This window comes from Neodiprion fabricii, chromosome 5 (genome assembly GCF_021155785.1).
Source record: "Neodiprion fabricii isolate iyNeoFabr1 chromosome 5, iyNeoFabr1.1, whole genome shotgun sequence".
Lineage (NCBI taxonomy): Eukaryota > Metazoa > Arthropoda > Insecta > Hymenoptera > Diprionidae > Neodiprion > Neodiprion fabricii.
In genome coordinates this window covers 2,393,978-2,415,356 of record NC_060243.1, presented here as the reverse complement: position 1 = coordinate 2,415,356, position 21,379 = coordinate 2,393,978, and the positions used below count along the sequence as shown (strand labels likewise).

General features: G+C 36.5%; 1 protein-coding gene across 13 annotated transcripts in view; it reads right to left on the bottom strand.

Annotated features, from left to right (window-relative positions):
• Positions 1-414: 414 nt before the first annotated feature.
• LOC124184055 (RNA binding protein fox-1 homolog 2-like) overlaps positions 415-21,379 on the bottom strand; it is a 123,090-nt gene continuing 102,125 nt past the window's right edge. The window contains exons 9-15 of one of the 13 annotated variants that reach the window (XM_046573419.1): positions 14,434-14,581; positions 13,104-13,167; positions 12,822-12,848; positions 11,844-11,864; positions 9,168-9,349; positions 8,440-8,503; positions 415-8,328 (exon numbers count right to left, since the gene is read on the bottom strand). In XM_046573419.1, the coding sequence (XP_046429375.1) occupies positions 8,284-8,328; positions 8,440-8,503; positions 9,168-9,349; positions 11,844-11,864; positions 12,822-12,848; positions 13,104-13,167; positions 14,434-14,581 (551 nt within the window). In that variant the 3' untranslated portion in view covers positions 415-8,283. Of the gene's footprint in view, positions 8,329-8,439; positions 8,504-9,167; positions 9,350-11,843; positions 11,910-12,821; positions 12,849-13,103; positions 13,168-14,433; positions 14,582-17,066; positions 17,215-21,379 lie in introns of all 13 variants that reach the window. The other 12 variants (XM_046573420.1, XM_046573417.1, XM_046573422.1 and 9 more) reach the window with 12 other exon arrangements.

Here is a 21,379-nt window from a genome sequence, read left to right as displayed (position 1 = left end):
AAGTAGAATACCGTACGCGGTACGCGAGTTATATTTATAATCAGTAAACATTGCGATCGAATATTTCTAAAGACGCGACATCTGGTTCTATATGAAATGTAAACCATCCGAAACTACCGTTTTTTATCGTACTTTTTACATCGTATCAATCCAAGACATAAAAATGGACGCTCAGCAGCTTTCAGGAAATATGCCGTGATTACTTATACGTGAAACTCGCATTACTTTTTAACATCGGCAAACGATTATGTATCCGGGTAATAAAAAGTATATTCTTATTTATTATTTGAAAAATATTTAATAATAAACATTGACAATATACAGAGAAAATACGCCATAAGAAGTCGCTATGGGATTAGAATAAGAACCTAATAACTGGTCCAGACTTACAGAATATTATCAAATTAGACAGCAGATTTTTGTTGTTTTTTTGTTTTTTTTTTGGTTTTTTTTTTCCTCGTTTTCTTCCTCTTTTCTTTCTTTTGTGTGTTTTGTTGTGTTCAAAGGTGCACCTTCTTGTCATGGTATTTTCATGAAATTGAAATTGAAATTTTCATATCTTGCTTGTAGTTCTTCAAATTTTTTTCTTCATCTTTCTGTGGAATTCTTATACATAATATATGCGATGCGGCTATAACGTGTATGTATAATAACAGGATATTAAAGGTTCACAGGTGGTGTTTTCTTTCTTTTTCCTTTTCGTTTCTTCTTTTAATATACGATCATTATCGTCGCAGTGATAATAATTAACATTATGATTACTATTATTATTATTATTATTATTATTATTTTAATTGTGGTTTGTTATTTATTCTTCAAATCCTCTCCTTTCTATCTTTGTCCTAATAGGTACTGTTTTCTTCCCCGTATGTTTTACTTCTTTTTCGCTTTCCTCTTATTACTACTGTTCCTATTGCTATTCATTATTATTAGTGTGATTATTATTATTATTATTTTCATTATTATCGTCATCATCATCATCATCATCATTATTATTATTATCATTATTCATGTATCCTCTTCTCTTCTTTTTACGTTAAATTTTAAAGCGGAGACAATGGCGTACGTAACTGTGATTTTTCATGACATTTTGTATTCGATAATTTTAATTTTTTTTTCTCGTCTTTCAAAACTGACGTTACTGCTGAAATTGCGGTTATGATTACTAGTATTAACATTATGTTTATTACTATTATCATTATTATCGGTATGTACGTTAAATCGTAGGTAGATATTATTATTGTTATTATTATTAATCAACTTTACACACTTTAATATATTATACGTATATTAGCATTACACACACGGAAATTTTACACACGCACACACACACACACTAACCACACGATCAGGCATTCTTATAATATTTATATGCAGAGAGAGTATGTCAGAATAATTTTTATAATATAGTATTTATATTTTTGTATCTATGTATTTCCTTATTCAATGTCATGTCATGTTGTACGGAATACGAACGATCCTTTTTTCTTTTTTTTTTTTACTTTTGCTTCAATTTCGGTAATTTTATTTATTTTTTTATTCTTCGTATTTCCTCTTCACTTCTTCGGCTATATAATTTTTTTCTGCTTTGTTTTTTCTTTTTAAAAACAACGAAGAAAATAATTAGGCTCGGCGATGTTATTCACGTTACTTTCCATGCACTTTTCATCGACCCTCAAGTCTCTCCTTTTTGTTGGTTTATTTGGCTCATCGTTCGGGACTTGTCGATCAACGAATCGTTATTTTTCTTGAAATGTAATGGGAATTGGAATTTCTGACAAAACTTTGTGAGAGAAATTCTCGTATTTGTGGATTATAAAGAGGGAGAGAGCAAGAGAGACAGCGAGAAGATGGAAATATCGAAAATTTACTGAAACGATTTTAAAAATATTAATTTTTTTGATATGAAAATTGCGTGAGCTTCTCGATTTTCTTATATTGTTATTTAAGTCGAATAGTTAAAACCTAGATAAAATTCTTACGAGATGATAAATTTACATACATAATATACAAACCATGAACGCGTGTTGGGATAAGTTTTAATTTATCTACTTTTTTACCCGTCGCGGTTTGTCAGTATAAAAAAAAGCATTCGCGCATACTATGTAAATATGTTAAAGGGGAGAGAGAAGAGTGAAAGATGAGCTGTTAGTAATTGATTATTCGATTTTTCTATCAGTAGTTACATGAACCGAGATTATTATTTTTCTTTTTCCATCCACATCGCCAGCGCCTTGCCCGTTTCTGAATTATGTATATTTATAATATTTATAGGTATGTAGACGTTACACTAGGATATGTTGCTTGTAAGATGTGTTATTAATATTTAATCAAATTTCAACTGTATTCTTTATACTTTTTCACCCAACTTTATAGGGTAAATATTTACTTTTCCTTACATATAATATCGTTATTAATATACTATAACATCGTAAGTGCGTATGTCAAGTTTTAAATTCATGTCAACGAACCATTATCTTTAATTCACAATTGAATCAATATCTATATCGGCAGATAGACGGACAAACAGACGGAAGAATAGTAGATCAGAGTATGGATGATAACAAAAAAAAAAAAAAAAATAGAAAACATAGAACATATTTGTTCGTGCATTTCCTCATCCATTCCTTGGTTAAAATATCAATGTATCAGAAAAATGATTCAAAGATATTAAATGTTCGGTTATACCAGCTGTATAAGAAATTTTCACACATTTCCTTCACGCTCGCTTAGGCTCCTTTCTTATTTATAATACTTGAAAGATTTAAAAAGAATTAAAAAAAAAAATTAAAAAAAACGAAGAAATACTATGTATAAGAAGAAAGCAAAAGGGTAAAAATTTCATCAACGGGTGTATAATATATCTATAAAGCATTGTGCACTTCGACTGAACAATTTGTTATTTTCTTTTTTCATTCTATACTTATGATATTACAAGCCTTAGACGCCTGCGATATTATATGCACAGATTTGCCTATCGAGTTTAAATTTTGAGCTTGACTTACCCTAGCTGCTAGTTTATATAATTTAATGTAGAAGTAAAAGATGGTAATATACAATAGGCCGCGGTAAATTGAAACGAATCGTCGATACCGTTTATAAAATATTGAGAATAGACATTTGTTTTTTTTCTTCACGCAAAAACAAACTGGCGACAAAAATTGGTCGGTCGATTTTGCCCGAGGGACGAATTTGTCCTTTCCCAAAAACGTGCAAAATCATGCGAAATCTTAATTAATTAAACAATTCGTTCCAGTTTACTGGGAATAGTAGCAACGGTCGCATCGTGCCGTAACAGTAAATATAACAAGCCTTCAGCATGTTGATGTGAAACTAGAATATGAAACTAGAATTAGAAGATGTGAACCTTGGTAATGAGGAGAGGGGGCGAACAACGAAGGGTTGCAAATCTTGCGCGATACAAACCGATTTATTCATCCCGAGTTTATTTTTCAGGGTACCAATCTTAATGTATTACAAATATAAAGGGGAGACCGCGAAAGATCGAGATAATATGGATGAGGACAAGTCTTCAAAGCTGCCGTCTTGTCAGACTCACAATTTAACATGAACAATAATGTTAATAATAATAACAATGTTGTGATAATAATACAGTGTAATAAAAAATATATACCTATATTTATATAAAAAAGAAACTCTTAATATAAAAGAAAAGTATCTCAAAAAATGACTGAACATTTAAAAAGCCTAAGTAAAAAACGAAACAAAAAAAAAAAGATCAATGTCAATCGCCACTGTCATGGATCGGGTTTAAATATCTTTCAAAGTTTTTCTTTTCTTACGTATAAAGTGTAATATCGCATCGTCTAGTTAGATTCTTGGAACAGACACGATGTATGTTAAATTCTTCTATTAGTGTTTTTTTTTATTATTTTTTTTTTTTTTAATAACATTGATGACGTATTTTCTTATTTACATCGAAGTTGTTTCTTTGAAAGCTTATCAATTCGCACAAATTGACGTTTCGTAAAATTAATTTCCGTGCTGACATAAGACTGACAACACAGATCTGATTTCAGTTGATATTATTGTATTTTTTAATTAGAGAGACACGTATTTTTCTACGACGACCTATTTAACGGTAAGCTCGATTCGCGTTACAAGGAAAATAATAATAACAACAACAATAATAATAATAATAATGACAATAATAATGACAAGTAAAGTGTTTCTGGGATAATCCGTAATAATTTTGTATATTTATGTTTTAGGCTGTTGAATGTCAGTTTGTTATGTTTCATTTTCTTTAATCTACGTTTATTATTTGCTGCCTAGTTGCCTGCATTTTTTTTTTCCATCGTATTTATCATTATCAAAATTAATTTTCGTGAGATACGCGAAAAGGTGACAAGATACTTTCGATTTATAGCCATTTTCCTTAAACTCCGAGTCAACGGTGCATGTTTTTTTTTTTTTTTTTATTTTTTGTTATTACCGCGCATGCTTTAAAGTTTAGAGATATTATGACATGAATATTAGACGACGTTGTTAGTTATAATTATCACGCGCGTGTGCACATGTATGTATGTACATAAGTATAATTATACACGAATATGTGGATATACGCGCGCGATATACGCGAACGTATAGAAAAGATCACAACTAATGATACAGTGAAAGTGGCAATCATTTGTGCTCCACTTCCGCCTCCATTAAAAAAAGAAAAAAAAAAAGAGATGTAAAAAAAAAAAACCACCCTTCGATCCTATCTTATCCGCCTCCTCGTTTGACTCGACGTAACAGCAATTCCATAAACTTTCTACGAACAACAGAATAAGGAAAAGTGAAAGAAACTAGAAAACCAGAATGAGAAGTAAATTGCTCGTTACGAATTGTAAGTAAATTTCAAATTCTTGCTAAATAACTTTTGTCATATTTTGCCACATTTACGCGTCGTAGTTCCAAGCTACCAAACATCATCCATAATTTCCAAGTTGACTTATTTACTTACATCTGTGTTTAGATATTTTTCTTCAAGCAATTCGATTCGATTTCATTTGGTTTGGTTTTATCTTTCGGGCTTCCCGATTCTTTCACCGATGACTTCACCTCTATCTCTCGTTCTCTCGCTCTCTACCTACCTATTTATTATTATTTATCTCATATTCTTATATGCAACTTACATATTACAATCCTATACAGACATATACGCATGTATATAATATGTATACTTAACAAGGATATCACTCACTCGGTTCAATGTGCGTACCATTATTGTTAATCCTTAATTCGTAACTATTTATTTTTACTTTTTTATTCTGATTAATTATTACTATTACTATTATTATTATTATTATTATTATTATTATTATAATATTTGTTTGTGCCCGAGAGCTGACGATAATTAGTTGGAAATATCGCTCAGAATTCAGGCCCCTCCGATGTCTACCCCCCATCCTTATGTTTTGCTGTTTTTTTCTCTCCACCCCATTGCTCCTCCTTGCCTCACGTCTGTCCAAATTGTTGCAATTTATTCTATGATTCATTCATTCGGTAACGCAATCGCATATTCTAACAATTTTTTGAGTATTTTATGTATCGATGCAGTATAGAAGCAATATATTGTTTTAGCTTTGTCGTGTACCTATTTATGTGCATATACATCTAAAAGAGTTGGATTTAAATTAACTGAATTCAATTTGGGGCTTTGATAGTGCTGTTGATGTGTTTTTTTACCAAATGTTCAACCATCAACTTCAACCAACTAATTATTTCACCTCATTGCGTCAGTGTCAACCGTGTGCTATTTGATTGGACATTGATGAATAATGATTCATGTGTCAAAAGTCTTGTACTTCGTACACCGCGAGTGAAATAGTGAAAGCTTCATAAATAAACGGTTGTTAAATACATGATAAGTTTTATTTTGTTTGTCGGTTTTCGATCAACCAAACTCCAATTCGAAAGACTGTTCGTGACACGCGGGGACAAAGAGCAAGGAGATTTTGAGAATGCATAAGAGATAAAAAGTGAAGAAAATGAGAAGGTGGCAAAAGAAATGAAAGTAAATTGAAGAAATAATCATTTGTGTCATGTTCGTCACGCTCTAAACTAACAGTATAAATATATATATAACAATTATTGATTGATTTGGTTGCTTCGAAAAAACGAATATATCGTGTACTAATATCAGTTCGATTTCTATTTGAAATTATTATTATTACTACTATTTAATCTTACTATTTATTATACACAAATACTTTACACGCGTGCTCGCACGTATAACGTATTCATCAAGAGTGTGGATGAGTGTGGTTGTGCATTTTCTTTGCCAAAAGTTCTACGTTACGTCTAAGATCAGATTCTTCATCAGTTACACGGTTATTCTTGCTTTACAACTGACAATTTGTATATATTATTTACTCTACGCGTCGAAAAGGAGAGTTTGGCGAGGGAGACGAACGGGGAATCAGATTAGTTGAAAATTGTCTCTGAATTCCCGGTACTTCAATTGCTGAATAGAAATATCTATTTTATATAATCGAAAAAGCTGTTCATTTTGGTTTGGTTTTTTTTCTTTTGTTTTTTACAGGTATGAAAAGGTAAACGGTAACTGGAACGATTTTCAAACAGAGTTGTACAGGTACCGGCGTAATACATAATACGTATAATCGAGTGAAAATATCTACACACACGACTCTGAGATTTGAATTTTTTAAATATCGATTGAGAAACTATTATTATTGTTGATGTTACTATTATTATTAACAATTAAAAATTGATTTTCGAGTTCTTCAAATCGACAGAGCTAAAGTTTCCTTGTCTCTATAATATCTTCTCCTACAGAATGAATGAATGAATGTCGATTGACTAGACCCTGTTAATATTCACCAACACCCGTGGCACGAAACATGCGGTGGTCTAAATCTCAATTCAATCCGATTTGTTTTGTTCGTTAGTTTTTTTTCTTTTATGCACGTATCGTAAATAACTTTTATTTCTACGTATCGTATATCATCTACAATTCTCGGTTCCTCAAACCTACACATTTATTTGGCATAAGAACCTTCCTTTTCATCCTCTTCTTCTGACGTCGTTTTTTTTTTATTTCTTTTCATTTTTCTTTTTCTGCCTATTCATTTTGACCAAGTTTAATTTTACGTAGGATAATCGTCTACTTATATCAGCCTAATATCTAGCTACCTATAAGTTCTGTATCTCTTACGATAATAATTATTATTATTATTACTATTATAATTATTAATAATATTATTTCTATTTTCTATTATTATAGACTATGGTAATATATGTGTAATAAATAATTTCGAGTACTGTGAACAAATTATCATTCCCATTATTTTTTTTTCTTCTTTCTCTACTCATTCAGCTTCTCTTTTGTTCGGTATCCAAACAGCTCATCGTACCAATAATCTCTAGTTCACAACGTTTGATTTTTTCTTGCTGTATATCTTTCTTCTCTATTTTGTTCAAAGAACTCAAATATTCAACACGCACACATTATCGTGTCGTACTCGGTATATACTATACTTTACTTGTATATTTTTATATGTAACAATCGATACCTAGCGGTGGCCTTTGTTGTGTTTTCAACAATTTTCTCGTCGTTTCAAACTTCGCAGATCCTTGCTTATTATTTTCAATTACAATAATTACACTCCATGTAGCTTGCCACCAACCGAGACTACATACAAGTATAATAATAAAAGTAATTTTTGTTTTTTTTTCCAATTAGTTTACAAGTTATTGTGGTTCAATTATCTATTACATTACCATCTAACTTTTTATTCATTTATTTATTTCATTATTATATTATTACTATTATCGTTATTATTATTATTATTATATTAACATGATAATTTGGCTTGCGTAATTAGACAGCGCTTTTGTTTTTTTTTTCTTTGAGTAGCATGTGCGAATACAACGCCGCGCATGCAACTGCTGTGCTATACACGACGAGGGTAGCATCGGTATGGGTGAAATCCAGATATCAGCTTTTTTTCTTTTAATATCGTTTCCAACTTGTCATTTTTCTTTTTTTTATGATCACGAAGATGGACGCTTAACGTTGAGGAGATGGTGAATGGCGAATTGCTCTGGTCACAACGATTGTGTCAATTTTTAGCCGGCTGTCATGGTATCTGCTGCTGAGTATACGTTTCTCCCTATGTCTTCTTCTTCGTCTCTCTTTCTTTCATTCATTCGTTTGTTTATTTAGTATTTTTCCTTGTGAAACTCCGAGAGAACAGCAATGATATTATTCCCCAAACTTGAACTGATTTTTTTTCATTCTTCTTTCTCTATTTAGTAGGGTGCAAACCTGTTGTAACCACCTCTGTACACCGTGGCCTGTATAGGGAAATAATAAGTAAGAATAAGACATTGCTCGTTTCTCGATTACTGTCCGATTTGCCAATTTCACAATACGTGCGCCTCGTATATACCAATTTTGAAACTCACCCCATAACCAGCTACTGGTCCAATTCCGTGTCCGAGGTAAGGATCTGCGTATTCGCGACCATAACTGTGTAAAAAAGAGGAGAGAGATTAGAAAATTATCGATCTTAGTAAGTACATCGCTTTTCTAAATTTTCAACACGAAAGGAACAATCAGAGTGTATATTTATTTGGGATATTAAGGAGAGATTAACGGTGTTACCAATATTTGAACCATTAAGTTTTGTTTGATTTTAAGGTTTTGAGACAGGATGGTTTCTGGGAGTTGTGGAAGATGAATCGTCGAATCTACGCCCTCGCAGAGCTCTACCTCGTCGTCGCCTAGAATCGGTTACAAGAAAAAGAGGACTTTCAGAAATAATGTCACAGTTCATACAGAAGTCAACCCCGATTCTTCACAACTTCAACGATGGATGCCTCGAGGTTTCCAAAAGGTCGAAAAAAAAAAAAAAAAAATAACCCGAAATGTGCCTGTCAATCTTACCGATCGACAATTATTGTACTGCGAATCAAGCCAAGAGTCTAGGTTTCACTGCTGCGATTTTCTAACATCGATAATTTTCCTCATAATTAACAGTAGATAACGCAGTATAATCAGCTAATGCTGGCGAAGCAAAACTACTTCTAAACACATCGGAGCGACACATTTTTGCGCAGACAAAGTAGTCCCGCTCTGTCTGTCGATTCTCGAAGGCAAACCAACCCTCCGCGATCGTGGTCCAAGAACTCACCCTGCCACTGCTGCGTAGCCTGCGACAGGTTGGGCTGCTGCTGCGGCTGCTCCGTAGGCACGAGCCGCAACTGCTGTGTAGGTTGCTGCCGCTGCATACGTGGCTTGCTGCGACGTCGACAAAGGGGTCTTCAATAGCGGAGAAGAGGCCGCGGCGGCCGCTGCTGCAGCTGCCTGTAACATCCACATCCCGCCATGCAAGCTCAAGCAAGCTCGAATACTAAACTATGATAGTGTGTGATGGATGAGGGTCAACGGATGGGGTGAAACTGCGACGTACTCTACTGTCCATGTGTCGTTAAATGCTATGTATTAATAAGTGACGAATGAAGTGTGTTAAAAGCACCGCGAGCACCGCTTGCAAGACTAATTTTACTTTCATTACTCTTTTACATTTTTCTTATTAACTGTGATTAGTCTTTCAATCTTTTACAAAAATTATATGCACTTGTGATGGTTCGCAATTCATGCAAGTAGAAAATGAGACGATTGTTATTGTTTTTGTTCTTTTTATCAAAGTCTGAGCCTACCGCAGCATAGATATATAGAGTTGTCAAAATTCCCCGGTGTAAATATTCATTGCACAAGACTTTGCAGTGTCTCGATTCGCAAACTTGTTGAAATATTTGAAAGAACGAATTTTGTGTGCTTGTGCATCCGTTTACGTGTGATAGTTGACGTGTAATTATGGGAGTCATATGTTTGTTTCTTTCTTTTTTTTTTTTTTTTTATATATATATATATATATATATATGTACCATGCATGAGACGTTGAGAAAAACCAAGGTGCAGTCAAACCTTCAAAAATTATCACAATTATATAGTATATGTGCAAATCCTAATTCTTTTTTACAGACAACAGTGTATATAATATAATATATATTTATACATTGTACCTACGTCGTAACTAATTGTTATTATCAATTATCACATTATTAAATCACAATGTACTAAATTCATATCCGCATTCAAGTTCTATAATTTTCTTTTTATCATTTCTAACATTTCTATCATAATAATGAGGTGGCTATGCAAGATTCTTTCTTTTTCTTCTAGATTCTCATTTTCGTTTCATTTCTTTTCCCTCTCTCTCTTTTTTTTTCGAACCGTTAATCAAACTAATTTCGAAATAAAAAATCAATTAAAAAACTTATCGCTTCACAGCAAAAAAAAAGGTGTAAATTGATTGAAAGGTGTAATTGGATGATATGAATACTCTTTCTACGTATCGTAAGTATAAAAATGTGTATTATATACGTATTTCGGCATTATTCCGTAAACCGCGATCCAGGCTTACAACTTGGATGAATTTAGAAAGGGGGCGAGTATTCTCCGGGTCGCTGATGTCGATACCCTGAGGGTTACACGTGAATGTGACGCAACGACACAGCGGTTGGAGCAAGAAATTCAAGCCCCAAGATATTTCTGTTCGTTCTCAGGATAAATGGATTTTCGAGCACCCGAAAAGGTACGAAGGAAAGTAGTGAAGGAACAAAATAAATAAAGGGGAAAAAATAAAAAAAAGAGATAAGATATTGAGGCGAAAATCCAACAATAGAAAAAAAAGAATCCTTTGAGCTCTTATCCAGCATTTTCTTCTCACAAGTATTTTAAAGTGGGTTCAGTTTATACATCGAAAATCCCTCGATACGCCTGTAAACTCTAGTTTGCTCCGCATTGAAAATCAAGAAAAAGAAAAAATGCAAAACTATGAACGAACGCTATATGGATTAACCTCTACGTGTGAAAGAAAAAAAAAAAAAAAAAAAAAAAAAAAAAAAACTGCTATGAGAAAGTAATTCGTGTTAGTACGGGTAATACCTAATTCAAAATATCCATTTAACAGTCATATCGTATCCCAAGCGAACGAGACAGCCATTGCAGATTTATTTAAATGACAAAACAAATAGAAATGAAAATCGTACAAAAATTTTTTTCGTACCTAGAAATAATGCGTGGGTTTTATTAATACGTGTGTAACGATCGGTTTTAAAATTCCCGTATACTTTTTACGTCTACTGCACAGGTACACAGGTTACATATAAAAGCGAGGTGTCGGTAGAGGGGGAAGAAAAAAAAAGAAAAAAAAAAAAAAGAGGAGGTAAAAGAAGAAGAAAAGAACAATGAAAGAGCTTTTACGTCGATAGACAAAAAGAAGGAAGGATAAAATTTAGAGAATGATTAAACGAATAACTGTCGCATAAAAAGTTGGACAGAATATAGATAGTAAGAAAGAAAAATAACGAATAAGAACAAGAAGAGTAAAAGGAAAAACCGCCAGATAAATTATAATAAAGAAACAAAGGTGTATAAATATAACGACGTTGCGTTCTAAGAACACACCGCTGTATATGATATATGTAAATTACGTGATAAGAGACGATAAGTATGAAGATATATACAATAACAGATAAAGGTATCTATAAATGTAATTCGAGGAAAAATATTAATGAAGGAAAACGAAAATTTTAAACAGAACAAGAAAGTGGAATTGAAAAGAAGTGGAAGAAGAAAGAAAGAAAGAAAAAAGAACCACAAATGTATATGCAGATTTACGTAAACAGTTTCTGTTCTTGTTTTAGTTTATAAGTTTTCTCGTCAATCAACCAAATGAAGAAACAAACTTTCAATTATGTATACTGATAATAATATAATGTCAGGCCGTAAAAATTCCTACCTCCATACCGGGCGCTTTTGTCTGAAACACAAACGGCAATCCTGAATCGTTATGACCAGTAACCACCTGCAATTTTGTTTTTTCTGTTTTCATATATAATGTGTACCCATATCCATGTTATAAAACAAAACAAAAATAAATAAAAAAAAATCACCCCGCTGATCCACAGACAACACAGTCGAAATCTTCCGTTCTGCAGTAAAATTCAATTCATTCCGTACCAAATCGTTCTTGTGAATAGAAAAGGAGACGCAATTTTCGAGAAAAAAAAACAAGAAAAAAAAAACGTATCGATGTAGGTATCCGGTTAACACAATAATCGAGTGGCACGTGTGGATACGAGTAGTCAATAAATGTAAACCAGCAGTATAAGAGGATGCATATGTAGCGATGATGGTTATATAGGTATGTATGAGATGTACGAGAGTGTATTTTGAGAGAATTCGCGAAGGCGAGAAGATGAATCAGCCAGAGAAAATCCGAGGGGTACTGTTTATATACCCGGACAATCTCTTGACACTTGAAAATCGATCGCGCAAGCGCGAGTTTTACCGGCTGTTCGAGCAGGCTGGCCAACCCGACTTTTCAGCCGTCAAACTCTTTCCGCCGGCGACGCGGTTCCTACGAATTTTCGAGGTTAGGATCTCGAAGAATCGAGACGGCGACTCGGAAAGGTTTCGGAAGCATTTGTCGTCGGGGCGGAAAGTCGATTCTTCGAAGAACGGTCGGAACTCGACGCTTGCGCTCTTTGAAAATTCAAACGCAGACATTTTGCGTAGGTTGGCCCGCCTGCGTCGCGGACAAGAATATCGCTGCGGGAATATTTCGCCGACCAATGAGATTTGATCATTCGGCGCACGCGCGGTTCATTTTCAAGTTTCAAGAGATTCTCCCGGTATATGTATGGTAATGTATAGGCGTTATAATGTGTATATGCAATCGGGTGATTGGTGTGTCATTTTGGGTACATGTACTAACATCAGCTGTTGCTTGCGGCCATTCCAGCTAACCGTCAAAAATTTCGCACTATTAAATTCCGCTCTCACATCGTTCTTGCATTTATATGCGATATTTCGCACAATTAAATGTATGATAGCAATAATAATAATAACAATAATAATAACAGACACACGATTTGAAAAATAAAATCAAAATTGAATGCATGAATAAGAAGAAATCACAATTTGTAACAATGAATTTATAGAGAATATAGCAATTGCATAAAAAGTGACGTAACTTGGTATAATTTTCAATTCTTACCTGGAGCCTGTAGTTAGGATCTTGCGTCGCGGCGTGTGCCGCTAGGAAGGGATCATAGTAGACGCTGAAACAGGGGGAAAAGAAACACGATTAGATAATGAAAATTTAAACCTTTAAAAGCCTTCAGCCAAGTCCAAAATTCTCCGACACTGCGGGGAGGGGGAAACGACGTGAAATTGGAAAATGAGGAGAGGGCGGTCGGTAGAGGTGATTAATAATTAGCGAATCAATTAAGCGCGGATCGATTCGAAATCAGACTCGTCAAAAGTTGGCGTAACGAAGCCGAGAAAGGCTTTGGAATGCGTTCGCCAATTTCCTCCCGTTAATTTGAACCAAACGCGATGTTAACACGTGTGAGTTCGTGTCTGTGTGTGCATTTTGCATTTAGATTTAGGTACAGACAGGAAACTACTACATGTATAATGTATAGACGTATGAGTCACATTGTTTCCGAGGACGGTAGACGAGCAAAAACTGGGACAGTAATCAACCGGCAGAGAAGCGAAGCTGCTGGGGTATTATACAATTTTCCTATCCGTATGGGGGGAAAAACGCGGATAGGGGAAAAACAATTTCCGACAGAAATACATGATCAGAATGATCGCCTCGTCGCGCTCCGATAAACAAATTATTTCACAACGTCCGATTCATTAAACGCTCCCTGAGGCAGAAGCATGGAAAGGAATTATTTTCGTTCGCTTTGAATGTTTATTAATTTACGTAATGAAGGATTTTTTAATAAATAATTCCACGCGGTTGCAGCTTGCCGCATTTCGCTCGGTCGATTTCAAGTGCGTCTTTTTCTCTTCAATTTTTTCATTATCTGTTCTCCAAAAAGAAGAAACAAAAAACCCGATCAAAGTTTAAAATTTACACCTTATACGTGAAGAGATTCAGTGATTTTTCTCGATCACCGAGGCAAGAGAAAGAGGGAGAATATCGATACGTCAAATTCGCTGAAAAAGTGATATTTTCATCGTTGTTTGTGGGTTAGGCGAATCGGATAAAATTCCGACCCTGTAATCGGCTTTTCATCGAATGGCTTTACGTACAAGAAGATCCCTCTTTTCATCGTCGACATTTCAACGCGCATGAGACGGACGTTACTGACCGGAATTTGGAACGGAATTAGGTGAATCTAAACATACACATCGACACACAGATAGATTATGCATGTATATACACAGACATGTAGGAGTTAAATAAAATTGTGCAACGTGCTAAAAATGCAGAGCCAAGTCTTTCGCAGTACCACAGAGATCAGGGTTAGGGTCACGGACAATGTGGGTGACCAATTTACGAAAGCGTTCTTAAGGTCGTAAATACTCACGTTTGCGCGAAGGGATGAAGGGCCGTGGCTGCGGCTGCGGCAGCCAAGGGATTTGGATTTCTAGCTAAAGCCAAAGCAGCGCCTGCCGGAAATGCGGTTCGTGCGCCAACTCTTCCTCTCTGTATCGCGACGCCCCTTAAAGCTGCGGCTGTAACACAATGAATGAAAAAAAAAACCCTCTTACCTTAGTGTAACTTAGCGACGTATATTTGGACGAAATTCTTCGACGGCTTTCAGGTCGTCGACGGTGTCACAACGGGCTGGATAGGTGGTGCGAACCTTCGGCGGCGACGGCGTTCTTTCTTATCCAAGGGATTGACAAACGAGCAAAGACAGAGAGAGAGAGAGAGAGAGAGAGAGAGAAGAGAGGGTGGAAAAAAAAAGATTTTTTCCAACGCCGGATGGGAAACACTGGTGGAAAGATCTGCGGTCTGGTCGATCTGGATGCGACAGCCGATTCCGAAGAAGAACCCGGAAGTTCCACAGGCCAAAGACTGGAGAACCAGAGGACAGGTGGCCTGGCCACCAGAGGACAAAACCAGACGAAATGGTGGATGAAGTGGCACAAGACGAGACGAAAGATAAACTTCCTCGAGCCTGTTCGCTCGCGGAATTCTATAGAGTCGATGATCAGCATCGAGCCGAGATTTGGAAGCGACCAAAGACCCCTCAAGTCATCCCTGAAGAGTACGACTTCCACGCACAGCGGTTCGTCGGTTCGTTTCCATCTGCCACCCGAGCACCGAGAAGACGACATTCGGAAGTCTGCGACGGGAAAACGAACCAGCGTCGAAATCGTGGCTCCTCCGATCGAGGTTCTTGGAGGCTTGGAATCGGAGCATGGGGAAGAGGATCGGAGAACCGGAAGAATGCGAGGCCTGTTAAAGAAAACCTCGTGGCGTATTCTGTTATGCCTGACCTGCGGTATAGTCGTTCCCTTGTTCCTGGTAATCCCGGTACTCGTCACCTATGAAAATCTGCGCCGTGTTCCCGGACCGGGGATAAAGTGAAGAGAGAGAGAAAAATAACTACGATGTGATTGATTCGCTTTGGACATATCAAAGATAGGAATGTGAAGGATACTACCAAGCTCGATTGGCGAACGAATTGCGACCTCTGACGATCAACCGGAAGATCGATGACGCGATTTGATCAACTTACTGGGGTTAAACTGCTGCGGGACGTACGTCACTACGTAGGACACTCGGCGCGTAGAGCCCGAACGATCGAGGAGGGAAATGAATGGTCCAATTTACTCCCGTGTCGAGGATCGGGTTAACGGATGACAGACGGGCTCCGATGCTGCATGGATGGCCGGCACGTATTCACGACGTAAAGCAGTTCGGAGTGGGTTGAATCGAACGGCTCTTCTCGGTTCTCTGCCTCTCTCCTTCTCTCACTCGATTCTACGCGAGTGTCTGGAATCCGACATTTGATACGTGGACCGGGTAGGTATTTTGGAATAACGATCGGTACTGTCGTCGTAATGGTAGTTCAAAGATGATGCAAAAGAAACTAGCCCTTCCTCTCGACGTCTGAGACTCCCCAGGACTCGTTCGATTCACAAAACGCTACACCCGTAGCTTGTTTAACGGATCATCTGTTTTTTCTTCGACGGAAAGAAGCTTGATAATCGTCCGACGAGAAATCAGGGATGTGCGTCATGCTTGCGTCGAGTAACTGTGAAACCACTTCTTCCCGTTGAACGGTAGGAAAAACGCTGGAGAGAAGTTGTGGATTGAAAATTTCTTTCACGAGAGGCCTGCCTTTGACCGAGTACCCGTACATACGTACACACATACACAAGTGAACTTACAAGTGGCACTTACGAGTTCTGGCTAGCTCTGGATTACAGTTGTGACCCAAAACAAAGAGAAAACAAGAAAAAAATTTTTAAAAATCAACGCCACGATAAGTTACAGTGCGTCTTGCTCTACTGGTGAGTGGTTGCGACGTGCGTTTGAAAACTTGTGCAACGCGTTCAACGTTTCAGGCTAGTGCGAGAGATGTTTGTTCGCAGGATGCACAAAGCAGGCACATTCAAAATAATCGTGTTTTCAAAGTTATGCATTTCGCGTGAAGCGATGGGGGGAGGATTCAAACATTACACAGATGACACTATTTTCGTCAACCTGTGTTTTTTTTTTTTTTGTTTCCAATTCTACGTACGGAAAGAGGTAACAAAATGCGTAACAACGAATACTATACAAAGTGGTACAATATACTTTTTGGGATTAATATTAACGAAGAGTTGATAATGATAATTAAATGGGTCTATAACGTGTAACACGATTGGATGAACCGGGGGATAACGATCAGTTGTAAAAATTCTTATAATCTCAAGGGAACGATGTTGAAAACGGTATACAACAGCATCGGCGGCAAGACCGATAGTAAAAGAATAATGGTTATGGTTAAGGGTAGCAACAACATCAACAACAACAACAACAACAACCACAACATTAACAACAACAACCAGGTAACAACAAGACCAAGAAGATGTGAGGAGGAAAGTAGAGACGAGTAAGAAGATTCAAGAAAAGAGTCAGCGTTTTGTTTTTGGTGCTCATGGAGAGAAGAGGGCTTGGGTCTTGGGGCTTGGTGAAAGATTTGAGATAAAGTTTTCCAAGTACCTCCGTCTCGCCGCGGCTCTGGGTGCCAGGACCAGCGGCGCCGCAGCGGGTGACGGAGTGACCGCTGCCGCTGCCGCAGCCGCAGCCGCCGCTGCCGAAGGAGTCGCCGCACCCAACCAGCTCCAAGGCACCGCCGGTAACCTGTAGCCTGTGGAAGTACAAGTTGGTTGTATAGTATATGTGACACGTACATGGATGATTATTACGAAGAGAAACAGGGACCAAAGCCTCCTTGGCATTCCTTAATTACGATTCTGCATACCTACTGTCGATCGGCATTGCATCGTTCGTTTGTAACGCCCGTAACTTATACCCACCATTTTCTCATCGCGTCTCATCCTCGTCCTCTCTTGGCTCTGATAAGATGGCGTACAACACATCGACAAGTTCAGCATTTTGGCCTGTGATCACTTATCGGGATCATCTTGACGGTTTGTCAGTGCAAGAGGATGTTCAGTCCGATCAGTGTTCACAGGATTTTTGTATAATATATTGCGGAGTCGGATACCTGCCGTATTTTTCGGAACTTACAAGAATGGTGTCGCAGGTCGATATCTTGGTTTTGATTTCTTTGGTGATGTGCTGTAGTAGACTGAAAACTAAGCGACACGTGTCTCTTTTTGATATGTAATATTCTTAAATATGTAATATTCTCAATTAAAAATACAACTGCCAAGTCGACATTTGACATGCATTAATTTGGAGGTGTAGTTTAAATCCTGTTGAAGTGTTTCGTGGCAGATAAAAAAAAAAAAAAATACGTGTCGCTTATTTTATAGTCAACTATAACATATTGAAATAGAAATGAAATCGGAGAAATCGACTTGGGATACCTTCCTGGTTAGTTGAACGTTACGTGAGTCAGGAAATGAGCCGCGGTTTAGTTTTATTAGACTGAATTTTTCATGTTATACGCCGTCGCGAGCAGAGAGTAAGAAAGGAAGTTGGAGAGAGAAGCAAACTGGTACTCGATGTGTGAATTATTTATTTTTTACCTTTTCACCGTGCATGTATTATGCATACGGTATGAAACACAGATAGCATCGATTTCACCGGAATCGATACGTGCTCTATATATACATATACATATATATATATATAGTATACACCTTGATTCGTGTTACGTGCATGATAATTAGATACACATACGATTTTCGTAATCTCCCGAGCACGCGGGTTAAACCGAAAGGTGGAAGAGAAAAACCGAGACTGATAAAGATATATAACTGGTGATTTTGTTTTACCAACCGCGCCCTTCAATCACTCATTTATCATGTTTTCATCGATCAGAATTTAGGATTACGGATTCGGTAATTTCTGTTTAACATCCTGGAATTTTCTCCGTCTTCGACGCTCAAGAAGCGGTTCAAAAAAATGAAGTTTCACATCAAGATTTACTGTACAGCGAATCTAACCGAAAATAATTTCACGAATGCAGCGATAATTTGTAGTGGAAGACGGGGGCGAATGAAATGAACTTAGATATAAAAGGCCGAGGAAAGGTTATAAAACAGAACTAACATAAATCAAGAATAACCGCAACTCGGCTCGAACCGCTATTCTCAAAGAGATAAATGAACTCCAAAGCCCATCCGTCAAGATCACGACCCACGTTCGCCTGCACCTTACAAATCCCATAAGAGAGTTTCTTTCTGTATACTTTCGTTAAAATCATACCGTTGACCGCGTTGCCATTTCCGAAACGATAAATATACTTCGTCGTAAATAGGGCCCCGGAGAATCCTTATGGAAATTGACTGGATTTTCAGTACGTTACAGGAAACTACTGATTTTTGGGACTTGTCTCCGCTAGAACTTTCGATCGTGAGGATGATACGTACAACTGTAACCGAGTACCAATTTCCCTGAAGATTCCACGTGATGTCAAAGTTAGCAACGTTAACGTAACGATCGAAGCATCGGGTTAAAAAAATGCTTACCGCGCAATTTTAGACCAACATCCAAGAGATCGTCTTTTCAAAACAAGAGTACATTTCGTATCTCACGTTTTACCAAATCACGCATCGTTCCTGTAACGTTGCCAGCATCGTACTCGTTACAACGTATCGTCGTGGGGAAAAATGACGCATTTCCGAAAGAAGGGGGCCGCGATTCGAGCCTCGATGTAGGCGGTAATTAATATGATTGAACCCCGGAGGAAGCGAGGGATGAAATAGGGGGGGGCGAGGAGCGAGAGGAGAGGAGAGGAGAGGAGAGAGGCTGCAGCCGGCGGGGCTCTTCTCTTCACGGCGATCAATAGACCCGCCCAGAGCGATCCCTGGACCAACTTCGGTGCCTCGACGGCAGCCCGACGTCGACGTCGACGTCGACGTCGAGTCGAGCCAAGCCCCGCGATTCGCGTGGAGAAATTTCATTTTCCTTTCATTACTCGCGTCGTTTTATCCCAACTCGAAGCGATCTGCCGCTAAACGTATTATATGATATTCAGGGTAGCCACAAATTTTTGGTGAAAAAAAAAAAAAAGAAAACAATTCAATGACATTTCCAGCTTTTCCCCGAAATTTTCCTAGTTCTAGTAACTTACTAAAAACTTGAATCGTTCAGCTTGTTGACTCTGTATTCGGTTGAAATTTAACTCGAATTTAAGAAAAATATATAACGTACAAAAAAAAAAAAAAGTCAGTGCTAGTCGAATTTATTTTCTCGAGGTAAAAAGGTAAACTTGTTACCTCGAAAAATCGTTTCTAGTTCCCGTAATCGAAGACTGATATTTTCAGTCTTTTCCATTACCAAATTAAAAATCCCCAGACAATTCCGGATTTAAAATTTTTTTTTTTTTGTTTTTTTTTTCAGCTGCGCGCAGGCCATCCTGTAGTATATTTATTCAACGTCGCAACACCCGAGATACGTGATAATAGAATGAGAAATGTAAGACGCGAGAGAGGAAATCTTTAAGGAAATTTTTTTTTTTTTTTTTTTAGCCGAATCTCCCGAATTTTTTCGATTTTACATCGTGTTCCGATTTATACGTGTGCAAAATATAGACGCGAGAACTGAGGAAATAAGCACGATTTTTATTCTCCTGCATGTTGAGGGTGTATATTAAATATGTCTAAATATATAATATCGATATGTGTTATAAAAAACGAGAAGACTAAACGGAAATGAAACGACATTTCAGAGAAATATCACAATTTAACTCGCACGAGTGAAAAACCGCGGGAATTTCTTTTATCGTTCAATTTCACGCGAACTAGGAAAAATTTATGCCGGGTCAAGTTTTTGATAAAACTGTCGAATCGAGTTGACAATATAAAGCGCGATTTCGAACCGACCGATTAGAGACGATGATGATGTGAAAAACAAAATGCACTAAAACAAAAAAAAAAAAACAACAAAAGAACCGTCAAATACTGTGATTGAAAACAAGAAAAGACGGTATTATGAAAAGATGGTTGAAAAAAAAAAAAAAAATTCGATGATAACAATAAATGATATAAATCTCGATGATCTGAAAAGTATGTTGATATGAATAAATGAATAAAGTGGTTAGTTTGATGACGTATTATATGCGTGAATGTGCGTGTGATGTTTGTGTATCACGATGATAAAGAAAACAAGCTAATTACGATGAAAAAAATTGAGCAAATAAAACGATGAGGACGAAATTTTGAATGAGTGAAAAAAAAAAAAATTAAAAAAATTTTAAATAAAAATCGTATACGCAAAGATGAGATACAATTGCGTGAGATTTGGAAAGAAAATTTAAAATTAACATACAGATAATTGAATAGAGAGACAAAAAAAAAAAAATCATCAATACACAGCTTATAAGATTCAATCAAATGCACTAGGAACCACATTCGCACAACCCACAAGTAAAGCAACAATAATTAGATGTCTGTGTGTGTGTGTGTGTGTTTATATATATGTATATCAAATCTAATTAACAAATCGTCAAACTAACAAACCACTATAAAGGGCATTATATATAGTAATAAAAATGGTGATGACAAAACGATAACAGTCATGTAATATAACAATTGTAATGATAATAACGTTATAGTAACGACAAAATAATCAAGAAATCAGCGACAGTTTTTCTCATATACACGGATATAAATATATATATATATATACACGTATATATACCAACGCACGCGTGTCTGTACATTTGTGTATATAGATAAATATATATATATATATATATATATATATATATATATAAATTTCTTTCTTTCGTTGTTTTCCTTTTTTTTTTTTTTTTTTTTTTTATACACCCGATCCGACGTCATAACGCGTGTGTTCATTGCATATAATGTATGTATGATGAGAAATATAATCGTGTGTTG